Source organism: Taudactylus pleione, unplaced genomic scaffold (genome assembly GCF_031769625.1).
Source record: "Taudactylus pleione unplaced genomic scaffold, aTauple2 ptg000021l, whole genome shotgun sequence".
NCBI lineage: Eukaryota > Metazoa > Chordata > Amphibia > Anura > Myobatrachidae > Taudactylus > Taudactylus pleione.
Genome location: NW_028284423.1, coordinates 2,578,777 through 2,605,113, shown reverse-complemented (window position 1 = coordinate 2,605,113; position 26,337 = coordinate 2,578,777). Strand labels below are relative to the sequence as shown.

Here is a 26,337-nt window from a genome sequence, read left to right as displayed (position 1 = left end):
GTGTGGATGGGGGGGAGACAGAGTGGTGCAGATGAAGGAAGAAAATGTGGCAAAGATGAGGGGAAGACAGACTGGCGTGGCTAGGGGGAAGGTAGTGGTGCAGATGGAAAGAAACCTAGTGGCACAGCTGCAAGAAGACAGAGCGGCGCGGATGTGGAAAGACAGATTGGTGCTGATGTGGGATCAAAGAACTAGCACAGTTAGGAGACCACACAGCTGCAGGGATTGGGGGAGATGGAGCAGCATGGAGGCGCAGATCGTGTACATGCATAGACAGAGTATGATCGTTTTAGAAATTAGGGAGCTGAATATGTATTCTGAATGAGATGGCTGTATGGAGTGAGAAGGATGTTGGAACCCAGTGGGATTGTTGTGGTGAATGAATGGGAAGATTGTGGGCACTGAGTGGGATGTGTGTGCCACATAACTAGTCAGACCTCAGTTGCATAAACTGCATGTGTGTATTCCAATAAGCACACAATTGTGTGAATTAGCAATTCCACCATTTTGTGAGTGTCCGCAATCTCACTCTGTGAGAGTTCTGAATCTGCAGTTAACCACAGGGTGTGATGGCATACCCTATCTGTATTATGCAAGGAACACGTCCATTAAGGTATTAGCCTTAATGATCAGAATTTCATTGCTTTTTTGAGCTTGAGTGGCAGAAATTCAGTAGGTTTTGTGAAATTTCAGATCATGTCTAATGAAGCCTTAATGGGACATGTGAAACCATAAGGTTTTTGTCTATGGAATTTCATTGCTTTTTTTAAATGTATTAACCATATCAGTCATGTGTGCCTCTATTATAATAATAACTTACTCTAGTATAAACCACCTAGCTCACTCATGTACCTCAGTATAATCTCATGTCATATCAATCATATGTGTCTCAGTTATAATACATAATTTACTCCAGTATAGACCACCTAGCTCACTCATCTACCCCCAGTATAATTCCTGTATGACAAGTCATGATGTATATTTGATACAATGCATGCACACACTATGCTGGGTGGTGAATGTGGGTAGGATGGGATTGCTAGGTGTGCACATTAATGTCTCACAAAGAGGCCGTGCGGGCCGTATATCAGCAGCAGTATCTACACACCCAGCAACACACCAGCAATGTGCAGCCGCACAATACACACAGAGAATAGAATATAATATATACATGTGTTTCTCTGTCCTTCTCCTGTCACTGAGTACTCGAGCACGACACCGACACAATAACTAAATAAAGCTGCACAAATTCAGGACAGTTGAGTGCTCTGCACGCTATGTCCTCTGGGAGTTGTAGTTCCTTGCATGCTGCTTAGTAATGGCTTCAACTGAGTAACACATCCTACAGTACCCATTTCACCCGAGACACTGACAGCCAGCTCAGCGCCTAGGGTCCTGACCGCTGTTGCCGCGCTGCTGGAAGAGAAAATCCCCAGACACCGCCATCAGCTACAGGTGGGTACCAGTGACTGAGCCGCCACCGCCAGTTGCGTGGGTGACCTGCTGCTGCTTCTATACGCAGCGACGTGTGTAAAATGAGGACAGAGTTGCTGTGTAGTTACATTACACATAGCGGAGGGGGCAGCACTGGCACGGAACAGGGGGGCACAAATGGCAGTGCCCAGTGCTGGTCTCTTCTTTGTACCATATGAGGAGACAGGACATGTATAGGATATATGAGCAGGTGTATATGACATATATATGAGGTGACAGGACAAGTATTGGATATATTAGGAGGTGTGGATGACAGGACATGTATATATTAGTAGTTGTATATATGACATACATATGTGAAGTGTTAGGACATGTACATGGTATATTATACATATATGACATAGTGGAAGGTGAGGGGGATACATGAGTTTGTCGGACGCCGTCATCTTCCCGGACCCGCCCCGACCGTAGTTTCGGTCTGTCTAACACTTGGAGATCAGTCTCTGTCTGAGCTTGGGCAGCGCCACTGCTGCCGGGATATCCGGGCATTTCCCCCTGCCGTCCGCTGCCCTTCACCCGGAGACATGATCTGAACCAGTCTCCTCATCTTTCTGACCCAGTGTGTCTCCGGACGCCATCTTCCCGGACCCGCCCTGAACGTAGTTTACGTTTACTTACCACAGAGAGCAGTCAGTCACAGCTGGCACACAGCACACACACCCACCCTGTGTTTCTTACCTGAGGGCTCAGTCAGCAGAGGGCTTCATCTCACAGCCCGTCTGAAACTGTTATCTAAATAGAACGCTATGTTTCCCCTCCCGGTCCCGCAGGCTGCTCTGTACTGGGCTGCATGGTCTCCAGGAAGTGCGGGAGGGTCGACTGGCTGGTGTACTGTACAGTACACAGCTGTGTGAAATATCTGGTAGATGTCAACAGAAATGTGCACCAGAGAGGGAACGCTCGGTGCCACTCACAGCCGGATGGGAACATGCCCCCCATGGGCAGATACAGGCGGCTCGGCACAGTGGCATTACTTTGGGAGATCGGCATCACTCACAGAGGCAGCAGGACTTTTGGTGTGAAGGATAGAAGTTGTAAGATGTGCAGTCACCTCTTCTTGTTGGCGCCTTATTGCCCGCTATCCCCTGCTGCTGTGTCTCATCGGTGCAGTCCTCTCCCGAATCCCTGGATGTCCTGCGTCAGTGTGACACCATCGGGGGGTGCGGCCGCTCTGCTGCTGTTCCTTGTACTGTTGTGTATGTGTGTATATATATATATATATATTAGGGGGATTGCTCAAAAAGTAATGCCTAAATGCTCACAACTCAAATTTTATTATAGATACAGGTTAGAAAAATACTTTGAAGTCTCAGTAACAGAATGACTCTACTCAAAATATTCACCATCTGCCCTCAAACATTTTCTCCACCTCTCAACCCAAGTTGTGAATCCACTTTGTAAAAATTCCAGTGGTTGGTGTTTGACCCAGGAACGTATGGTGTTTTTAACAACCTCTATGTCTTCAAAATGTTGACCCCGGAGACAGTATTTGAGAGGACCAAACAGATGATTGTCAGAAGGGGCCAAATCAGGACTGTATAGTGGATGTGGCATTATTGCCCACCCCATTTTGGCAATGGCCGCAGATGTTGCCATCGAAGTGGTGAGGTCTGGCAAAGTCGTGGTGTAAGATGACATCTGACAGTGGAATTGTTGACCTTTTTTTTGTGGATGGCTTCTTTCAGCTTCTTAAGTGTTAAAATGTATCGATCACTTTTGTTTGATTGGTTTGGTTCCAAGTAATCGATGAGAATAATACCTTGGCAATCCCAGGAGAATGTGGCCATGACTTTGTTTACAGATCGCTGTGATTTAAACTTTTTTGGCCTATGTGAACTTGGGTGTTTCCATTGCTTTGATTCGGCCTTTGTTCCTGGGTCATAAAGGAATACCCAGGTCTCATCTCCTGTAATGACATTTTTCAAAAACGTCGGGGTTGGCTTCAAAGTTGGTCAAAAGGTCATTGCACACTTCCACCCTCTGGCCCTTATGATCCCTGGTTAATTGCTTTGGAACCCATTAAGCACATACTTTGATATCCCAAATCATTGATTAGTGATACTACAGTACCATGGCTACATTCCAGTTCATCACTGATATCTCTGATGGTCACACAATGGTCTTTCTGAATCATGGCATCAACTTTATGTCGGTTCTCTGCTGTCACTGCAGTTGATGATCTGCCACCACGAGGTTTGTCGCACACGGACGATTATCCGGATTGAAAACGCTTCATCCACCTTCTGATATTGCTATAGTCAAGTGTATGCTCACCATACACTTTTTTCAGTCTTCTGTGGATTTCTGTAGCACTGCAGCCTTCTTTTTCCAGAAATTCAATGACTGCTCTTTGTTTCATCTTGGATTCCATGGTATTTCTTGGACTACCTAAACAAAACTAGATATATAGTTAGCAGACATATAAAACTACAAGCTGACAAAGATTCAAATAAATGTTGCATATTATTTCAGAGTTATGAGCATTTAGGCATTACTTTTTGGACAACCCTCATGTGTATGTGTGTGTGTGTGTGTGTGTGTGTGTATATGTGTGTGTGTGTGTATGTATATATATATATATATATATATAATAATCTCTCTTGTAGCCTACACCGATACATTCACTATATATACTTAAATACACAATATACATCTAATCTGTACACTGTACACCTAATAAAAACGGGATGCAGGCTAAAAGGCAGCCATGTTTGTTAACCAAAGTGAAGCTACTGTACACCCCTTGCAGGAGGCCACCAACTGAGCATGCACAGCAAGTTGAACTTCCCTATCTTTAAAAAGGGGCATATTTTGGTCAATTGTTAAAAAACTGTAACTTTCTCAATTACCTGACCCACAAAAGGCCCTACACTGGAACAAGAGCTACCTAACAAAACAAACCTCAGTTCTACCCATCCATGCCAAATTTCAGCTCAATACGTCCAATACTGGACGTAGGACGTTAAGATGTAGCCCCTCAAACACATGCCCCATCTCAGGAATTCCCTATGGGAGAATTCCATTTATTCGATTCAGCCTCAATATAAGGGCATGACGTGCCCTTATAATAAAGCACTTTTGAATTTTCTGTTAATTTTCCTCCTCTGAATAAATTAGTGACATCATGATCACGTGCTGTATCATACTCCTCTGGCACCGCTCGAACCAGAGGATTAAACTCATTAATGTGAGCAGTGCCAGGATTTATTACTGTGATAATGTGCCCACACCAACCCCAAAACACCCCCTGCCCCACTGTATCACAAAAATGTATGTCATTCCCCTCCAGTTCGCCTAATAAAATCTAGATGCGGGCTAGAAGGCAGCCATGTTTATGCACCCAAGTGAGGCCGCTGTACACCCCCTGCAGGAGGCCACCAACTGACATTGCTCAGCCAGTTGAAGCTCCCTATCATAGGGCATTTGTGGGCTAATAGTTTAAAAACTGTAACTTTCTCAATTACCTGAACCCCAAAAGCACCTACACTGGAACAAGAGCTACCTAATAAAACAAACCCCAAGTCTAAATTTGCCCTTTACCCTGAGTTAAGCCATCCCAAAAATCCCCCATAGACTACAGCAGAAAAGTGGTCCTAATTGAGTGTGCCAGAAAAAAATGACAGTTGGAGCTTTAGATTACTCCCAAATCCTCATTTTTTTTCCCCCCTGAAATTTGGCATGCAGCATAAAGCGACAGTTCTACCCACCCATGCCAAATTTCAGCTTGGTACCTCCAAAAGCTTTTGAGGTGTAGCCCCTTAAACACCATGCCCCCACCCTCAGGAATTCTCTATGGGAGAATTCCGTTTTTTTCGATTCAGCCTTAATATAAGGGCACAACTGTGCCCTTATAATATTAAATACTGCTAGTGCATGCATGATAATATTCCAGATTAATAACAGCAATGCATTGTAGAAAATACACCATAGTCCTGTGCAGTATAATGTAACATATGTATAATGTATATTTCAAGTGCACAGTCTAGTACCTGATCCCTGGAGGGGTGGGCCCTCAGACGGTGGGCCAGTCTGACCCTGGGTCCAGAGTCTGTATATATTCACATTAGATAGTGTTAGTGCTCTCACACTCAGACAATCAATTTTAGTTGGTAGATATTAAAAATGAGTTGATTCTTTGTAACTGAATAATGTTAGTAGTCACACAGTCAATGTTAGTTGTAATTGCTCCTCCCAAGGAGTTAAATTTAAATTCGTTTTGATGATGCAGAGAAACTTTATATACCAATCACTGTCACAAAGTAACTCTTTGAAGCCTGCACAGTTATCATAGGGAGAGTCTTAATAATTAGCATACAGTAATGCAATGATCCGTGGTATACAGTTATCAATCCCAATATTGCCTGCTTGTATATACTTGCTCTGTTTCCAGGACTGGAGTCCTCAGTATATTGAGCACAATGCAAATCTCACCAACTCCAGGCAAGTAAAGTGGAAAATGTGCGGCTCCTTAGTATACTAGATCTGATCACCAGTAGTGTGAACCATAAGCGTGGGGATCCTTATCACGTTTCTCCGCCTCCCAAGGTGGCCAGGCGGCTTCTTCAGAAAGATGAAAAGAATCAAACTAAAATCAAACTCTTTTGTAGTAATACTTCAAATATTTGAGTTTAGTTTTTTTTTTTTTTTTGGTTTGTTTTTACTTTTTCTGTGTGATTTGTTAAAGCAGCTATATAAAAGGCCAGCACACATGGATATGCAGTTATTGTTATGAATTTTTTTTTTATATAGACATTTTTTTTTACAACTGTGTCGACAAAATGATCAAGAAACATTAATCAAGAAACATTAAAACAAAACATAAAGCAGGCACAATTCAAGCACAGGTAAAAATGCAAATATGTTTTATCTTATTTGGTAGAAGGATGTTTATTTTCACATCTGTTTACAAACTGATGTTAGGAACACAACTTAGATGCAGAATTTTAATGCTGATGTGCAAATAGCCTTAAAGTGTTTGTGGAATGGCCCTGTGCCTGATTTGTTGGTCTATTTTACATGGCAATACCTGGTTGCTAGGTGACGTCTGACTTCATAGTTTAGCTACAAGGTCTACATGAGTAAGCACAAATTGATACTGTGAACTTACATGAAGCTGAAACCAAACACTTTACATGAAATGTATGATATGTCTTTTGTTTCTGTCTTTAAAAATACAGGAGTGCCGTAGGCGTAATGCTATGCAAAAGTAATTTCTAGAATACAATGACCTAAGGAAAAGAACATACGCAGGCTGAGCATGGCTTAGTGAACCTGGCCTTCTGTGTAGAAGACACACACACACACAACATGGAACAGATCTGCAGCGTCAGCAAGGCACGGCAGAGTATCAGCCTACAAGGGGTCGACCCAGAGACATGTACAATAGTATTCAAGAACCACTGGGCTCAGGTAATACTATGTGAGAATTCATCTTTTATTTTTTTATTTTATTTCCTGCCTGATTTTAGAGTTTCCAGTTGAAAAAAAACCAATTAAATTACAATTTTATTCATGTGACCAAAAGTAAAATGTAGTTGGTAAGCATGGTGTATGACAGTGCGTGACACTTAAAAATATGTCAATGAGTGAATAAAAATATATTATATGGTGGTTCTGAATGTGTCACTGAATAATACATTTGTACAGTGCTTAGCCTGGAGCATGCAGGGTGTATGTATGCATATATGTTTGAGTAATTGTGGCTCAGAGTAAAGATTGGAACGACTGAAGCTACCGTAGTGCTTGTAGTATAGGTGAGAACAGAGTAGATACTAATAAGGGAGGTGGGCATATTGTATCTCCCAAACATCCTAAGTTTGGTGGGACAGTCTCAATTTGATGGGACTTTCTCGCTATCCTGTGGGCGGCTTAAACATGTATATAGCTGGCTCCTGGCTCCCTGCACTTGAGAACCACTGCTACAGAGCTATAGGTTGTGAATCTGGGAGGGGAGGAGATAAAGAGTTATGTTTTGCACATGTTGAGATTTTGGAAGTATGTAGTATAGGGACCTCCATGTTAAGATAGTAGAGAGGCAATTGGTCACCCAAGATAGAGGACAAAGGATAGGTATATTGGGTGTTATCAGCATAAAGATGTTGCTGGATACCAAATTAGCTAATGATGTCACAAGGGAAGAGATGTACACTGAGAACAGCAGAAGGACAGAAGCATAGCAGTAGCATTGGCATAGGTGCAAATGCCTGTGTCCACTCTCTGGGTATGCGCAGCAAGATACGCTACACAAACTGGCATAGTACTTGCTCTGCATCAGCCCATTCATGTGATATTTATACCGAACAGTGAGAATGTTTGGTGATTTGAAATAGTAAGTAAAGCGCTCTAATTCACCTTCTAAATGGATGTAGATATTTAGTTGTGTCTGTATGTAAAATATAACTGTTCACCAAAAGTCTAACATACTATTGTACAAAATAGTAGCACTGCATACTGTATGTCGTTCAGCAGTGTATGCAGCCTGACCTACTACTGTTCAGTTTATTGGCCTTACAGTATTAGTATACTAAATGATTGAGCACTAGAAGCCAGTTCATTGATGACTATTATTATTATTATTATTATTATCGTTTATTTATATGGCGCCACAAGTGTCCCGCAGCGCCTTACAAGGTACATAACCAAAAAGTGACTTACAGTAAAATACAATACAATGCAGGACAAGAACATGGATAATATACATTGATACATAGGTGGCCACAACACCCAATTAAGCAACAAAGCATAGGCACCAAGTGTTAGGTGTCCTAGTGGTGAGTAAGAAGTAGATAAACATAAAGTAAGGAGAAGCACAAGAGGGTAGAGGGCCCTGCTCGCAAGAGCTTACATTCTCAAGGGGAGGGGCAGACAGATGGGCATGATACAGATGGGGAAGACAGGGAGGAGGGAGCATGTAGTAGCAAGTTAGGATGAGAGCTGGAAAGCATTGATAAAGTAGTGGGTCTTGAGAGCCCGTTTGAAGGATTGTAGAGAGGTGGAGAGTCTGATGGGGGGAGGGAGAGAGTTCCAGAGGTGGGGAGCAGCACGGGCAAAGTCTTAGAGGCGGGAGTGGGAGGAAATAATCAGTTGGCATGAGAGGCGGTGTGCATTTGTTGAACGAAGAGGGTGGACAGGAAAGTGAAGGGAGATGAGGTCAGAGATATAAATGGGAGAGGAGTGTGTGAGGGCTTTGTAAGCGAGTGTGAGAACCTTGAATTGGGTTCTGAAGGGGAAGGGGAGCCAGTGGAGGGCTTGTAGGAGAGGGGAGGCAGATGTAGAGCGTTTGAAGAGGAAGATAAGCCGTGCAGCAGCATTAAGGATAGACTGGAGAGGAGAGAGATGGGATTTGGGGAGGCCAGATAGGAGAAGGTTAAAGTAATCCAATCTTGAGATGACCAGTGAGTGTATTAAGGTCTTAGTAGCATCCTGGGTGAGAAAGGGTCTGATCCTGGAAATATTTTTAAGATGGAAATGACAGGACTGTGAGAGGTTCTGGATATGTGGTTTAAAGGAGAGGGAGAAGTCCAGGATAACTCCAAGACAGCGTACTTTGGGGCTAGAGGAGATAGTTGTGCCATCAATTGATAAAGAAATAGTGGGAGGTGAGGTTATGTGGGAGGGTGGGAAGATGATCATCTCAGTCTTAGACATATTAAGTTTAAGAAATCGCTGGGACATCCAGGAAGATATAGCAGAAAGACAGTTGGAGATACGAGTGAGGAGAGAGGGAGAGATGTCAGGGGAGGAAAGGTAGATCTGAGTGCCATCAGCATAGAGATGATAATGGAGGTCAAAAGAGCTGATGAGTTCACCTAGAGAGGATGTATAGAGGGAGAAAAGGAGTGGTCCAAGAACAGAACCTTGGGGAACACCTACTGTGAGAGGATGTGGGGGGGGAAGATAAGCCATGAGAGGAGACAGAGAAGGATCGATCAGAGAGGTAGGAGGATAGCCAGGAGAGGGCAGTGTCACGTACACCAAAGGAGTGAAGGATTTGCAGCAGGAGAGGGTGGTCCACAGTGTCAAAAGCAGCAGAAAGGTCAAGGAGAATGAGTAGAGAGTAGTGGCCTTTGGATTTGGTAGCAAGGAGGTTGTTGCTGACTTTAGTGAGGGCAGTTTCTGTGGAGTGGAGAGAACGGAAGCCAGACTGAAAAGGGTCAAGGAGGGAGTGGGAGGAAAGAAAGCTGGTAAGGCGGTTGTAAAGAATACGCTCAAGGAGTTTGGATGCAAAAGGGAGGAGAGAGATGGGTCGGTAGTTGGAGAGAGTGTTAGGATCAAGAGTAGGTTTTTTAAGAATGGGGGAGACAAGGGCATGTTTGAATGCAGAAGGGACAGTGCCAGATGAGAGGGAGAGATTGAGGTGGGCAAGATGGGAACAGGCACAGGGAGAGAGGTAGCGGAGGAGACGTGAAGGGATAGGGTCAAGGGGGAGGTGGAAGGGGGGGAGGACTGGATAAGGGCCATGACTTCCTCTCCAGATACAGGGGAGAAGGATGTTAGTGTAGGTAAAATAGAAGGGGAGGGATGACCTGGGAAAGGAGGAGGTGTTGTGCTGGGGGACTGGTGGGATATGATATCCTGACGTATGGAGTAAATTTTAGATGTGAAGTAGGAAGCAAAGTCAAGAGCAGAGAGCAAGGAGGGAAGGCGAGGAGGGAGTGGGCAGAGGAGGGAGTTCAGGGTGCTGAAGAGACGCTGTGGATTTGAGGACTGGGAGGAGATGAGGTGCTTGAAGTATGACTGTTTAGAGAGGGAAAGGGTAGCACTGTACGATGAGAGCATAAATTTGAAATGGAGAAAATCTGCCTTAGAGCGTGACCTTCTCCACTGTCGCTCATCGGTTCGGGAACACTTTTGCAGATATCTGGTGCATTTGGAATGCCAGGGTTGAAGTGTGGATCTGCGAGGGTGAGTAGTGATAGCCAGAGCAACAGAGTCAAGAGCAGAAGTAAGGGAGGTGTTGTGTAGGGAAGCAGCTTGTTCAGGGCAGGAGAGAGAGAGCAAAGGAGAGAGAAGGGAGTCAAGTAGGGAAGAAAAGGATACGGTGTCAATAGCCTCAATGTTACGCCTAGTGATAGTGGCCTAGGGAGGTAGAGGGGGGGGAAGGGGAGAGGGATAAGTTAAAAGAGAGAAGGTGATGGTCAGAGAGAAGGAATGGGGAATTGGAATAATCAGAAATATCACAACCGTGAGTAAAGACCAGATCAAGCAAATGCCCACTTACATGGGAGGATGAGGCGATCCATTGGGAGAGACCAAATGAGGATGTGAGGGTAAGGAGTTTGGAAGCAGAGTTCACAGAGGGGAAATCAATTGGAATATTGAAGTCACCTAAGATAATAGATGGAAGGTCTGAAGAGAAAGTGAGGGAGCCAGGAAGCAAAGTTGTCAAGGAATTTGGAGGGAGGGCCAGGGGGATGGTAAATGATAGCTACTCGCAGGTGTACTGGTTGGAAAAGACGTATAGTATGAACCTCAAGTGTAGAGAATGTAAGGGATGTTTCAGGGGGTATAAGTTGGTAGGTGTAACCAGGGGATAGAAGGATGCCAACACCACCACCATGGCGACCCCCAGGCCGAGGGGTGTGAGAGAAGGTGAGGCCCGCAGAGGAGAGAGCTGCAGCAGAAGTGGTGTCAGTAGGTGAAATCCAGGTCTCAGTAATGGCTAGGAGATGCAAGTTGTTGGAGATGAAAAGGTCATGGGTGGGAACCAGTTTATTACAGACTGATCTGGCATTCCAGAGTGCACAGGATAAAGGGACAGAGTTTGTGGGAGAGATGTGAATGAGATTTTCAGGATTACTGTAACGAGTGTGTGAGATTGATTTTGGGGACCGAGATGAATAGTGTGAAGAGATTGTGCGGTCACCAATGCTGGGAAGGGAACCTTTATGTGGAGAGTAGGGAGGGGGCTTAATGAGATATGTATGGAGGTGGGATGAGGTGGCATGGAGAGGAGGGTTGGAGGAGGGATTAGCAGTGGGGTAGTAGGACCATGGTGGGCTAGAAGAGAATGCAAGTGTAGTAGTAGGAGAGGAGAGGGAGGAAGGCAGACAGAGGAGGGGAGATAAGGGAAGGATGCACCTACTGTATTGGCGATTAATATGATGACCTATTTACAGAAAGTGTCATGTCTGCATTATGTATATATAGCACCATAGTTCCCAGACTTTTCAGGACAGTTGTTGCAGAGATGATTAATCATAGAACCTTATAATGTTGTCAGCTCTATGTTGGGCTGTCATACTGTATGCACTGTTATTTTCATAGCTCAATGTGTACATTTAAGGAAATATCTAGTTTTGGGATATAATAAATGATAACTGGACCAGTGCTCAAAGTAGAAATCTAGAAGTGGGGGTATAGAAAATGTAGAAGTAGTGCTCAAAGTGTGCCGGTATGAGACTGTACATACCGACACGGCTACATTTGTACTGTATCTGAACTTTCTCCACAATCACCAAGCATGTATTTTGCTTGAAACAGAGAGTTGGCTGCACTCACACAGACTAAAGCTGAGTACACACTATGCAATCCGTATATTATTATGATATATCGTTCCGATGCGGAGTGGAACAATATATAGCATGGACCGTATTGTGTGTACGCCTGATTGCGCATGCACAGTGGTCGTTCATCTCCTAGTCTTGACTTCCGATTTGAATAAAAAAGTGATTGTAATTGCTAAATCAGGGTGTCCAACATGTTGATTTCACGACCAATCTGGGCTGTACAGTGGTAGTGTATGGTAACAATAAACCGATTTGCTGACCATTACATGTAAAGTAACAAGCTTTTCAAGATTGGCAGATCTGAGATCTGCTGAAAATGATCTGCAAATCACTGAAAAATATCTGTAATGTATGGGCACAGATTGGTGGATTTAGGGAATTTTTAAATGTAGGGGGGGGGAAAAATCAGATTGTTTTGAATGATTTTTTTTGTGATTTCTAATATATGGGCCCATTAAGACTAGCTTTAGTGTTGAGGGCAACATTGCAGTTTCAGAAGCAAAATAGCACTGTATTTGTTTTGTTTATTTGTTAATTTGTTTTCAATTTACAAGAATATCCCAGTCTGTTTACATTGGAAACCATTCACATTTCCTATTTACCATTAACTGTGGTTGCATTGTTCACTGCAGTAAACGCTGCTCCTCCTGTATACAATATTTTTTTGAGGTCCTCTCCTCTCTGTTATAATGATCTACTAGGCTAGCTTTTCTAGCCTGCAATGGAATTGAAACATTGATTTTTAATTTGATTACACTCTCACATGTCCTCCTTCACCATTGTTAAGATGACAGACAATAAATAATTAACTAAAAAAGTAAATATTAGCGAAACAAATAGTTTGGATATACAGGTTGAGTCTCCCATATCCAAATATTCCGAAATATGGAATATTCCAAATTACGGAATTTTTTTAGCATAACTGAGATAGTGAAACCTTTGCTTTTTGATGGTTCAATGTACAAAAAATTTGTTAAGGCACAACATTATTAAAAATCTTGTATAAAATACCTTCAGGCTTTGTGTAGAAGGTGTATATAAAACATAAATTAATTTGATGTATGTACACAAACTTTGTTTGAGCCACAAAATTATTGAAAATATTGTATAAAATGACCTGCAGGCTGTGTGTATAAGGTGTATATGACACATAAATGCATTCTGTGTTTAGATTTGGGTCCTATTCCCAAGATATTTCATTATGGTATGCAAATATTCCAAAATACAGAATATTCCGATATCCAAAATACCCCTGGTCCCAAGCATTTTGGATATGGGAGACTCAACCTGTATGTATATGTGTGTGTGTGTGTATATATATATATATATATATATATATATATATATATATATATATAGATATATATATAGATATAGATATATATATAGATGTGTATATATATAGATATATATATAGATATAGATTGAATTTTGTTTAAAGTATTTTGGAACTTGAAGTCTTTGTTGCTGTCATCGGGTGTAAAATAAGGCACAGTAACGAGAACAATATTTTGTCCATGCGTGAGGGTGTGGGACTCATACTGCTGTTACCACTAGTAAAGTGTTGCTTCTTTGTTAAGTTATATATTTAATAACCATAGTGCAATAAAAATTGCATAATATTCTAAATATCCACTGTTTTCACTGATTCTTATGAGCACTTTGTTATTGGTGCAGATAATCCTGCTCCTTTAATTACAATCATATTTTATTTGGCTCCATCTTTCTCTCCAGCAGGCTCATTATTTTGATTATTTCTTGTGCTTTGCAATCATTGTATTGGAGCATAATCTTCCCAGAACACTGGAGTATATTAGGTAAACAAATAATAAATACATCTTCTGGAAGGGAATAGATGCAGGCTTATGTAGGGTGGAGGAAGTAATTCAGCAGTAACACAGCAGATGTTGTTGTGCTTGTTAATCTGAGAGGCTTGATAAAAATCAGGCTCATTTTTATGTGCTTATATAACAAGAGAGGTTTATATTGGATCAATGGTGATTTGACATGAAATTGACCAGAGCTAAATATGAGATGTTTAGTTAAAATGGAAAATTAATAAATATATATAAAAATACACACACACCCCCCTCATTTTGCAACTTTTATTTATCAAATGAGCTGCAAAATGAATAGAACATATAGTCAAGACATTGGCAAGGTTAGGAATAATGATTTATATTTGAAACAATAATTTTGTCCTTCAAACTTTGCTTTTGTCAAAGAATGCTCCTTTTGCAGCAACTACAGCAATGCAGACCTTTGGCATTCTAGCTGTTCATTTGTTGAGGTAATCTGAAGAAATTTCACCCCACGCTTCCTGAAGCACCTCCCACAAGTTGGATTGGCTTGATGGGCACTTCTTGCGTACCATACGGTCAAGCTGCTCCCACAACAGCTCAATGGGGTTGAGATCTGGTGACTGCGCAGGCCACTCCATTACAGACACAATACCAGCTGCCTGCTTCTTCCCGAAATAGTTCTTGCATAATTTAGAGGTGTGCTTTGGGTCATATTCCTGTTGGAGGTGGAAATTGGCTCCAATCAAGCGCTGTCCACAGGGTATGGCATGGCGTTGCAAAATGGAGTGATAGCCTTCCTTATTCAAAATCCCTTTTACCTTGTACAAATCTCCCACTTTCATAGGCAAACACAGGGGGTGTTTCCGTCTGCCTGGAAACTCCCCTCCCCAGCCCACACCATGACCACAATAGAAATAGTAATATAATAGAATGTTACTAGTGTTGCATGTTCTTCTCAGTATCACAAATTAAATAATTAGCACCACCTGTGGATCTTTTAATATGTATCAGCCAGTAATAAATAACCTGTGCACCAACTAAGAGATCTGGAAAACATTAACTGTTAAGGATGTGCTACTATAGAGCCCAATATGTACATATACAGTATGTACAGGGCAGTGCTAGGTTCCTCTGCTGCTCTCCCAGACTCCTGGACATGCTCTAATACTCTGGTTTTATTTTAGATGTGAGCGCCATTCCATTCAGCTCAGGCAGGATGGCCCTGCGGCCGCATTTAATGGGTTACAGTGATTGCTGGTCCTCTATATGCTGGATTTATGACACACAATACACTTTGTATGACACATATAATGGGTTGCAGTGATTGCTGATCCTGTATATGCTGGAATTATGACACACAATATACTTTGTATGACGCATATTAAAGAAGGTTAAGTGCTAATTATGCCCTCTTCATGGACTGGCCACACTCACTCTAAAATTAGGCATTTGGAAACCCCCCTCTAGAAATCCTGCATTTGCCACTGACTTTACCAGCACCAAAGCAGCACCAGACCATCACAACTCCTCCACCATGCTTGACAGATGGTATCAGGCACTCTTTCAGCATATTTTCACTTGTTCTGCGTCTCACAAATGTTCTTCTGTGTGATCCAAACACCTCAAACTTCGATTCATCTGTTCTTAACACTTTTTTTTTTCCTATCTTCCTCTGTCCAATGTCTGTGTTCTTTTGCCCATATTAATATTTTCCGTTTATTGGCCAGTCTCAGATATGGCTTTTTCTTTGCCACTCTGCCTAGAAGGCCAGCATCCCGGAGTCTCCTCTTCACTGTAGACGTTGACACTGGCGTTTTGGGGGGTACCATTTAATGAAGCTGCCAGTTGAGGACTTGTGAGGTGTTTATTTCTCAAACTAGAGACTCTAATGTACTTGTCTTCTTGCACAGTTGTGCACCGGGCCCTCCCACTTCTCTTTCTACTCTGGTTTAGAGCCTGTTTGTGCTGTTCTCTGAAGGGAGTAGTGCACATCGTTGTAGGAAATGTGCAGTTTCATGGCAATTTCTCGGATGGAAATGCCTTCATTTCTAAGAACAAGAATAGACTGTCAGGTTTCACATGAAAGTTCTCTTTTTCTGGCCGTTTGGAGAGTATAATCGAACCCACAAATGTGATGCTCCAGATACTCAACAAGGAAGGCCAGTTTTATATCTTCTCTAACGAGCAAACCCGTTTTCAGCTGTGCTAACATAATTGCACAAGGGTTTTCTAATCATCCATTAGTCTTTTAACGTGCTTAGCAAACACAATGTACCATTAGAACACTGGAGTGATGGTTGCTGGAAATGGGCATCTATACACCTATGTAGATATTCCTTAAAAAAACAAACATTTGCAGCTAGTATAGTCATTTACCACATTAACAATGTATAGAATGCATTTCTGATTAATTTAATGTTACCTTCATTGAAAAAAAAACAGTTCTCTTCTTTCAAAAATAAGGAAATTTCTAAGTGACCCCAAACTTTTGAACGGTAGTGTGCATGTGTATGTATATGTATTCCATCAGGTGCTTGCACTCCACGCATAAAATGAACAGCAAATACGGCTTAATGAGTCAATGCCTATCATAGCATTTTCATCAGGACAGTAATAAGCAAACACCAGTCTTACCTTATATATAGGTATAACACCCAGTGCTCAAACACAGCATGGGCAGAGAGGGACCACACACCCGACCGACGGCGCATGCCCAATGACGTTATCACGTCATGGTGCAAGTGATACATCATTAACCATCACCATGGAAACGAATACACTAAAAAACAGATACAGTGTCAAAGTACGGAGCACAGTTTAAAACATTACAAATTAAACTATTCGTTAAACGGATGAAAACATACATAGTGCTTACACACCGTTGACTATACCTGCAGTATAACAAACAGCATATAACTAATTCACATACTTTATAAAAAGGATCCTAAATCAAGAAGGATGAGCCACAATATGAGGAAGTTATATAGCTAGCTGGTCTAATGCAAAAGATCGGGCCCTCAATTGCAGACATATGCCTGATCTATGAAATGCACATAAGCCCTATTGTTTGTTTAACCCTCTGAGTGCTATAGTACCCAGCGAGATTCACATTGCATACGTTTCTTAGATCTATTGCCCCCCCAATAGATGGGGGTACATGATAAATCATGCAGTATTGGAGTGTGGATAAAGAATGTTGGGCATTGGCAAAGTGCCTGGCTACAGGCTGCTCACTATTCTCCCTATTGATGGCTACCTACAAGTAGTGCAAGTGCATAATCGGGTACCTACAAGTAGTGCAAGTGCATCTAACATATCCTAATTTGCCTCCTCCTATCCTATCTGCCTTGGGACCAGGGCTCATTATATCTGTTTTCACAAGGATGTCTCTAATGCTGCAGCCACATTTGTAACTTGACATAATATGAGTATCTTGTAAATTCAGTTCCGGATCCGATTGTATGATTGGCCATAGTTTCTTCAATATTCTGTTAATATGACTACTATTCTGATTGAAATGACTGACCCATGGTACAAATGAAGATTTCTTTTTAGATTGACTATGTGTGAGGACAGTGGTTCTATCTAGATTCAAGACCTGTTTCTTAATATTCTCTAGATGGTTCAGTTCATAACCTTTAAGTACAAATTTTTGCTTTCAAAGGGTCAGATGTAATCCGCTTGATTCTCAATTTTGGGAATAGGAGAGACCTCTAATTAGGGGTCTGGGATGACAACTATCATGCCTTAATAAGTTATTTTTATCGTTATCTTTGGAATACATACTAGTGGCAATTCTGCCCTGCTCAATACAGATTTTAGCGTCCCAAAAATTTACACATTTATCACTAATAACATAAGACTATTTAACTGGCCTAATACTAGCATTGTGTAAATCAATAAGGTCTATCAAATCTTGTTTCGGCCCTTTCTAGAATAGAAGCAGGTCATCTATGTAACGCATATAAAACGCAATTCTCTCTGAAGTCTCGGGGTTATCGAAGAATAAACTTTTCTCCACTGCGAACATGTAAATGTTGGCATACGATGGGTTCACACTGGTCCCCATCGCACAACCCACATGTTGAAGGAAAAATGTATTCTCGTATAAAAAAAAGTTCCTCATAAGAACCAGTTGCAATGAATCAATAACTAAACTCATGTCAGGTCCTGCATACAGTGGATGATTGTGTAGATAATTTCTGGTGGCAGCAATTTCCTCCCCATGGGGAATAATACTATATAAGCTACCAACATCCATACTACATAGTGTATTCGTTTCCATGGTGATGGTTAATGATGTATCACTTGCGCCGTGACATGATGTTCTTATCGGCCAGGCTGTGTTTGTGCACTGGGTGTTAGACCTATATATAAGGTAAGACTGGTGTTTGCTTGTTACTGTCCTGATGAAAATTATATGATAGGCATTGAAACGTTGACTCATTAAGCCGTGTTTGCTGTTTATTTTATGCATAGAGTGACGCACCTGATGGAATGTATAATATATATATATATATATATATATATATATATATTGCAAATAATCCACTGTATTTACAAACACAACTAAATTAAATACATGTTGACATTTCGTTGCTGGCACGCACCTTTGTCAAGACCAAATTCATACTGTATGTATGGAAGAAAAACACCTCCACCTGCATGGAGTAAAAATATAAACAAATAAAATGAAAAAAAACGCATGTGAAAGGAACCACTATACCAAATAAAACCTAAATGTAGAAAAGAAAAAAAGGAAAAATAAAGATAAAAACATATGCAATGAATAAAATGAAAAAGATAAATAAAAGTAAAAAAACAAAGACTAATATATAAGACAACAAGGACCAAAATAAACAAACAAGCAGAATAACAAGTGCCTGAAACTAAAATGAATCCAAAATTATATAACCCCACCAATTAATACCCCGGCCAACAGCTAACTCAAACTAAACATACAAAAAAGCACAACGCTAAAGACAAAGATTCAAACGTTACAAAGAAGACTATTCTCAAAGGAAGCTATTCCAGCATATCTTCTCTTTCAATCCTTTAGGCGAGACTGTGTCCAGTCTTAGTGCGGGATTACCCTACTCCTAGATGCTTCGAGTAGTTAGGATCAACAATGAGAGAGAGTCTCTGAACAAACAACTAGATGAAATTATATAAAAATTTAAGACACGGGGATATCTAGAAAACCTGATACTCAAACAGAAGGAGAAAGTTCTTACATTTTCAAGGGATCAATTGCTGAATTCTAGTAAGGATAACGTTAAAAAACAAAATCGAATTTTGTGTGCATGCCACTTTACAACTAGTAGTCCCGTAGTACAAAAAGCCACTAGGGCATTGTGGCCTATACTAGTTACTGACAAAGACATAAGGTTGTTTAACGAAATAACACCCATGGCGTGCTTCCAAAGGGGCAGGAATATAAAGGACATGGTCGTAAAAACAGACCATACATGAGAAAACCAGGATGTTTTAAGTGCATAAGCTGCGTTACTTGCAGATACCTGATTACGGGTCCAAAGTTCTGACATATATATATATATTTCTTTCCGACATGGGGTTACTTGTACCACAGCCCACGTGGTGTATATTATCTGGTGTCCATGTGGACTGTACTATGTGGGCAAAACCTCCAGGTCCTTCAAAGAACACATGGCAGTGCACTGGTCAGTTAAACAACTGCCATTTCTAGTTGGAAAAGCGATCAGCCCGTCGCAAAACATTTTATCTATAGGAATCACACGCTATCCTGTTTGAGGTACATGATCATCGATCATGTGCCTGAGATATTAAGAGGAGGTGACAGAAATAAAATTCTTTTGAAACTTGAAGCGAAATAGATCCTAAGACTGGACACTGTCTCGCCTAAAGGATTGAATGAGAAGATATGCTGGAATAGCTTCCTTTGAGAATAGTTTCATATTTAGGTTTTATTTGGTATAGTGGTTACTTTCATATGCTTTTTTTCATTTTATTTGTTTATCTTTTTACTCCGGGTGCAGGTGTTTTTCTTCCACACTTATTGTAGAGCCGGAATGCATGCTCCCACTAGTGCCACAGTGTTTGGGGTTGCCTGGCAACAGGACGCCGTCCCTGCAGGGGTGACACAGGGACGGAGCGACGTCATCAGTGGGCGTCCCTCCGTGTGTGCAGAGCGGTCCTGGCGTGGGTATGGAGGTGTTGTCAGTCTATTTTTACCAATAGAAGCAAGTGTCGGCTGTAATGAAAGCAGATGTATCTCTCTTAGGGGTCTATGTACTAAGCAGTGATAAGTGACAGAGTGAAAAGTGATGTCTGTGATAAGTGCCAGCCAATCAGCTCCCAACTGAAATTTTTCCATCACAGCCTGTGAGATGACAGTTGGAAGCTGATTGGCTGGCACTTATCACAAACTTATCACTTTTCACTCTGTCACTTATCACTGCTTAGTACATAGACCCCTTAATAACAAAGGCATCTGTATATAATAAATCAAGGCAATAAAATTGGGATAAGAGGCATAGCAACAAGAGCAAATGGATAAGTAATTTATGTGGTCACAGGCCACTGAAATGAGTAACCATATAATGTCACACCGCCGTACTCTAGAAGTAAAGATGTATATTGCCACACAGCAAATAGCAAACACAATAATACCAGACATGAGCATGAAATGTTAATAGCAAAACAAACAAGTCCATCATGTATCTAATATTATGAATGAAAAACTCACCAGCATATAGTACAGTGATATAAAGTTCAATGTGGTCCTAATGGATACATACTAGCACTACAACTATACTGAAGGATAATTGATCGTTGAGTCCCCTCGGTTTGACAGTATCTAGAGTGACCATCCATTTGGATTCATTCCAACTGTAGGAGTCTCCTATGGCGATCACCCCCTCGGACATTCTCAGCAACATGGTCTATTAGAATATGTCTAAACTAGAGAGGCTATGTCTGGCTTCCGAGAAGTGTATGGCCACTGGCTGATCAAAGGTTTTCTGATAGCCGACCTGTGTAATGCCATGCGTTCACGAAAAGAACGCATGGATTTACCAACTTAACATAATCCGCAAGGGCATTTGATGAGATACACGACAAAAGAACTAGTGCAAGTGAGGAAATGGGTGATGGTATATTTTCGGCCAGTATGGGGGATGAAAGATGAATTTATTGCTGATCATGTTTCTGCAAGTTGTGGAGCCCACACATTGGTAGCATCCTTCACTCTTTTACGGGTCTGTAAGTAGTTTTATGATAATCCGTGATATCCGAGTGTATCAGCCAGTCCCGAATGTTGCGTCCTCTCTGGTCGCAATGCATAATTCTTTTATGTTTAAAACATCTGAAGTCCAGGGAGTGGGTGATCACTATGGAATTTTTGACTCCACATATCTACCCGAGGGAGGGAATTGGCTGATATGGCTACAAGATTATTAAGAATGACCCCCTCCTTCTCAGATTTGTTCTTTAAACTATTTTCCTGGAACGTGGGAGGTCTTAACTCCCCTATTAAATGTAAAAGAGTAGTCTCTCATATTAGGCGTTTTCGTCCTCAAATAATTTTCCTTCAGGAAACACACTGGAAGGAAGGTAGCGGTTCAAACCTTAGAGCCCCATGGTTGGGTCAATGTATCTCAGCTGACTACCAGAGGAAAACCAGAGAAGTAGCTATATTATTTCATAGAGACCTCCAGTACACCATTTTAAGTACAATAACAGACCCTAATGGCCACTATCTCATATTGGATGTTGAAATATGGGGTGTTGCTTACACCTTGGTAAATGTTTATGCCCCTAACAGAATTTTTACATGACCTCACACATCTCTTGGCTCACTGCAGCAATTTTCCTCTTATTATGGGTGGTGACATGAACATGGTGGATAAACCTCTTTTAGACAAGCAGCCTACCCCGAGTCACCCAATTTCTTCAATATGGAAGAAGATCCAACTTATGAGGTCTACCTGTCCTCACGGACATGTGGAGTCTCCTAAACCCTACAGATAGGTCTTTCACTTTCAATTTGCGGGTTCACAAGTTGTGGTCCAGAACCTTATAATGATTTCTGACTCCTTGGTCGCTCAGGTCGAGGGGACTGACATTTATAACATTGCAATTTCTGACCATGCTCCGGTTTCAGTGAAATTAAAACGAGCAGTGCAGGGAGGTGGACGAGGATGGCGATTTCCTAGTTATCTTTATAGATCAGATGAGTGTCGTAAGTTTCTGATTGATAGATGGATACCATAAGTTGCAGACTTCTTTATCCTCAGCTTTACGCAATCACATAGAAACCCAATCTGAAGAGTCCTTAAATCATTTCACTGAAGCTCAACAGTTACTGAATGATTTTTTGTTGTCTCAGGCTAAACGAGACCTACAGGGGTATTCAATATGGGAGCGAAAAGTCCGTGCTGGACTTTTCGCTCCACATCGGAGATTTTCCTGGGATAAACTTTCGGGCGCGCACCCGCTTTATCCCCGTATTCAATATAAAACCTACGAAAATGGGAACCTGCGAAGTGGGATCTGCAAAAAAAACCTAAATGTATCTGGAATAAATTGTAGGACCCCCCTAAAACTGTAAAAACATGGGGGATCACTATGGGTACCCCCGTTTTAGCCTACAAATGAAAGTCGGGGATTTAAATAGCCGCAGCAGGTGTTTTTTTTATCTGACATTGAAGAAGTGTTGCAGAAGAGCACTTAGGTTATTTTTTCGTTTTTTTAAGTGGTCCCATCAAATTTGGGGTACATGAAAATGGGTACTAGCATATTTTTATGTCCCTAAAGTAAGTTTTAAAAAATTCTGCAACTATGCACCTGCCGCTAATAGCCTATTCTAGAAAACACCTGCCGCATACTTGCAGAGTAGCCCTGAACCTATTTCCCTATTGTTAAACACTTTTTTTCCTTTTTTTTTTCGCCCCAATTTTTAAATTAATCTTTTGGGGTGTCCCTATTTTTTTTTAACCTTTTTTTTTATACAGTTATTTTTAAAATGTCATTCCCAGGGGTGCAGGCTATTTTTTTTAACCCCTAAACCCAAATTCTGCACTTTTTTTCGCCACCTATTCAGTGGTGAAAAGTTATCCCCATTTTTTTTCAGACTTTTCGTACCTGCGAAAAGTCTTTGAAATTGAATACGGTGTTAAACCAAAGCCTGCGAAAATGATGTCATCGGTGCGAAAACATCGCAAAAACTGAGTTTTCGCTCCATATTGAATACCCCTGCTAGTGTTTTCCCGGTTTAAATATTATAAATGGAGAAATAAAACGGGCTGCCTTCTAGCAACAATGTCTAAATCTAAATCCCACAAACTCTTTGTTACCACTAGGGGTGTGCACCGGCCACTTTTCGTGTTTTGGTTTTGGATCTGGATCTTTCTTCGTGTTTTGGATCTGGATTGGTTTTGCCAAAACCACCCTTCCGTGTTTTGGGTTCTGGGTTTTGTGTTTTGGATCTGTATTTTTTTTAAAAAAAGCATAAAAACAGCTAAAATCACAGAATTTGTTGGTTTCTCTGCTCCTATGCTATTATTAACCTCAATAACCTTAATTTCCACTCATTTCCAGTCTATTCTGAACACCTCACACCTCACAATAGTGTTTTTATGTCCAAAAGGTTGCACCGAGGTAGCTGGATGACTATGCTAAGCGACACGAGTGGGCGGCACAAACACGTGACCCATCTAGGAGTGACACTGCAGTGGCAGACAGGATGGCAGTTAGAAAAACTAGGCCCCAAACTGTACATAATGCAAAGAAAAAAAAGAAGTGCAAGATGGAATTGTCCTTGGGCCCTCCCACCCACCCTTATGTTGTATAAACAGGACATGCACACTTTAACAAATCAATCATTTCAGCGCCAGGGTCTGCCACACAACTGTGGCTGAAATGATTGGTTCGTTTGGGCCCCCACAAAACAAGCTGGCAATTAATGTGTCCCTGCACAAACTGGCTCTACGGAGGCAAGATGTCATCCTCATCCTCCTCATCCACCGATTCCTCACCCTCTTCAGTGTGTACATCCTCATCCTCACAAAGTATTAACTCGTCCCCACTTGAATCCACCACCACAGGTCCCTCTGTACCTTCTGGAGGCTGGTCTCCCTGGAAGAGCTGATAATTCATTTTGATGAACATCATCTTCTCCACATTCTGTGGAAGCAACCTCCTACGCCTTTCGCTGACAAGGTTCCCGGCTGCACTAAACACTCTTTCGGAGTACACACTGGAGGGGGGGCAACTCAGGTAAAATAGAGCCAGCTTGTACAGGGGCCTCCAAATTGCCTCTTTTTCCTGCCAGTACAGGTATGGACTGTCTGACATGCCTACTTGGATGCTGTCACCGATGTAATCCTCCACCATTCTGTCAATGGTGACAGTATCATATGCAGTGACAGTAGACATGTCAGAAATTGTTGCCAGGTCCTTCAGTCCGGACCAGATGTCCAAACTTGGTCCTGCCTGCCCTGCATCACCGCCAGCGGGTTGCTTAGGATACCTAAGTTTTTTCCTGGCAGCCCCAGTTGCGGGAGAAAATGAAGAAGGAGCCGTTGACGTGTCACGTTCCGCTTCAGCTGACAGTGTGTTCACCAGCAGGTCTTTGCACCTCTGCAGGCTTGTGTCGGCCGGAAAGAGAGACACCACATAGGCTTTAAACCTAGGATCAAGCACGGTGGCCAAAATGTAGTGGTCTGATTTCAACAGATTGACCACCCTGGAATCCTGGCAAAGCGAATGAAGGGCTTCATCCACAAGTCCCACATGCCGAGCGGAATCGCTCCGTCTTAGCTCCTCCTTCACTTTCTCCAGCTGCTTCTGCAAAAGCCTGATGAGGGGAATGACCTGACTCAAGCTGGCTGTGTCTGAACTGACTTCACGTGTGGCAAGTTCGAAGGGCTGGAGAACCTTGCACAACACGGAAATCATTCTCCACTGCGCTTGAGTCAGGTGCATACCCCCTCCTTTGCCTATGTCATAGGTGGATGTATAGGCTTGTATGGCCTTTTGCTGCTCCTCCATCCTCTGAAGCATATAGAGGGTTGAGTTCCACCGCGTCACAACCTCTTGCTTCAGGTGATGGCGGGGCAGGTTCAAGAGTGTTTGCTGGCGCTCCAGTCTTCGGCACGCAGTCGCTGAATGGCGAAAGTGGCCAGAAATTTTTCGGGCCACCCAAAGCGTCTCCTGCACGCCCCTGTCGCTTTTCAGAAAATTCTGCACCACCAAGTTTATTGTGTGAGCAAAACATGGGACGTGCTGGAATTTGCCCAGATGTAATGCCCGCACAATATTGGTGGCGTTGTCAGATATCACAAATCCCCAGGAGAGTCTAAGTGGGGTAAGCCACTGGGCGATGATTTCCCTCAGTTTCTCTAAGAGGTTGTCGGCGGTGTGCCTCTTACTGAAACCGGTGATACACAGCGTAGCCTGCCTTGTAACGAGCTGGCGTTTCTGAGATGCTGCTACTGGTGACGCTGCTGCTGTTGCTGCGTAAGGTGATACATCTACCCAGTGGGCTGTCACAGTCATATAGTCCTTAGTCTGCCCTGTTCCACTTGTCCACATGTCCGTGGTTAAGTGGACATTGTGTACAACGGCATTTTTCAGGACACTGAGGACACTTTTTCTGACGTTTCTGTACAGTCTCGGTATCGCCTGCCTAGTGAAGTGGAATCTAGACGGGATTTGGAACCGGGGACACACTACCTCCATCAATTGTCTAAATCCCACTGCACTAATGGCGGATACCGGACGCACGTCTAACACCAACATAGCAGTCAAGGCCTCAGTTATACGTTTTGCTTCAGGATGACTGCTGTCGTACTTCATCCTCCTCGCTAAGGACTGTTGGAGGGTCAATTGTTTAGTAAAAGTAGTGGTGTTCCTACTTCCTCTCTGGGATGATGAACGACTCCCAGCAGCAACAGCAGCAGCGGCAGCAGTAGGCGTAGCAATGCAGGATCCTCCAGAGGAATCCCGGATAGGAGAGTCAGTCATGCCAGTGACATGGCCTGCAGGACTACTTCCGATCCTGACTAAGGAGGAAATTGACGAGGAGGGAGTTGACGGTGTGGTTTGCAGGCGCTTGGATACAACAGGACAACGGGATTTAGGTGTCCCTGGACTGCTTACGGTCTTAGCCAAAGTTTCTGAACTTGACAGTAACTTTTTATGAACGCGCTGCAGGTGCCGTATAAGGGAGGATGTTCCTAGGTGGTTGACGTCCCTACCCCTACTTATTTCACCTTTACATATGGTACATATGGCAAGACAGTTGTTGTCCGGATTTGGATAGAAATATTGCCAGACCAAAGAGGTGGAATGTTTGGTCTTCTGCCCAGGCATGACCGTGATGGGCTTTTTCATCCCACGGACAACAACTGTCTCCCCCGGAGCCTGATTTAAACAAACCACATCACCATCAGAATCCTCCTCGCCAACTTCCTCCTCAGCGCCAGCTACACCAGTATCCTCATCCTGTTGTACTTCAACAGTGACATCTTCAATTTGCATATCAGCAAGTG

The 26,337-nt window shown here is 42.4% G+C and overlaps 1 protein-coding gene across 2 annotated transcripts in view; it reads left to right on the top strand.

Annotated features, from left to right (window-relative positions):
• The window catches only part of FHIP1A (FHF complex subunit HOOK interacting protein 1A), a 312,507-nt gene that overhangs the window by 103,713 nt on the left and 182,457 nt on the right, over window positions 1-26,337 (top strand). The window contains exon 3 of one of the 2 annotated variants that reach the window (XM_088448272.1): window positions 6,672-6,903. In XM_088448272.1, coding sequence (XP_088304398.1) covers window positions 6,802-6,903 — 102 coding nt within the window. In that variant the 5' untranslated portion in view covers window positions 6,672-6,801. Of the gene's footprint in view, window positions 1-6,671; window positions 6,914-26,337 lie in introns of those variants that run through there. The other variant, XM_088448280.1, reaches the window with a different exon arrangement.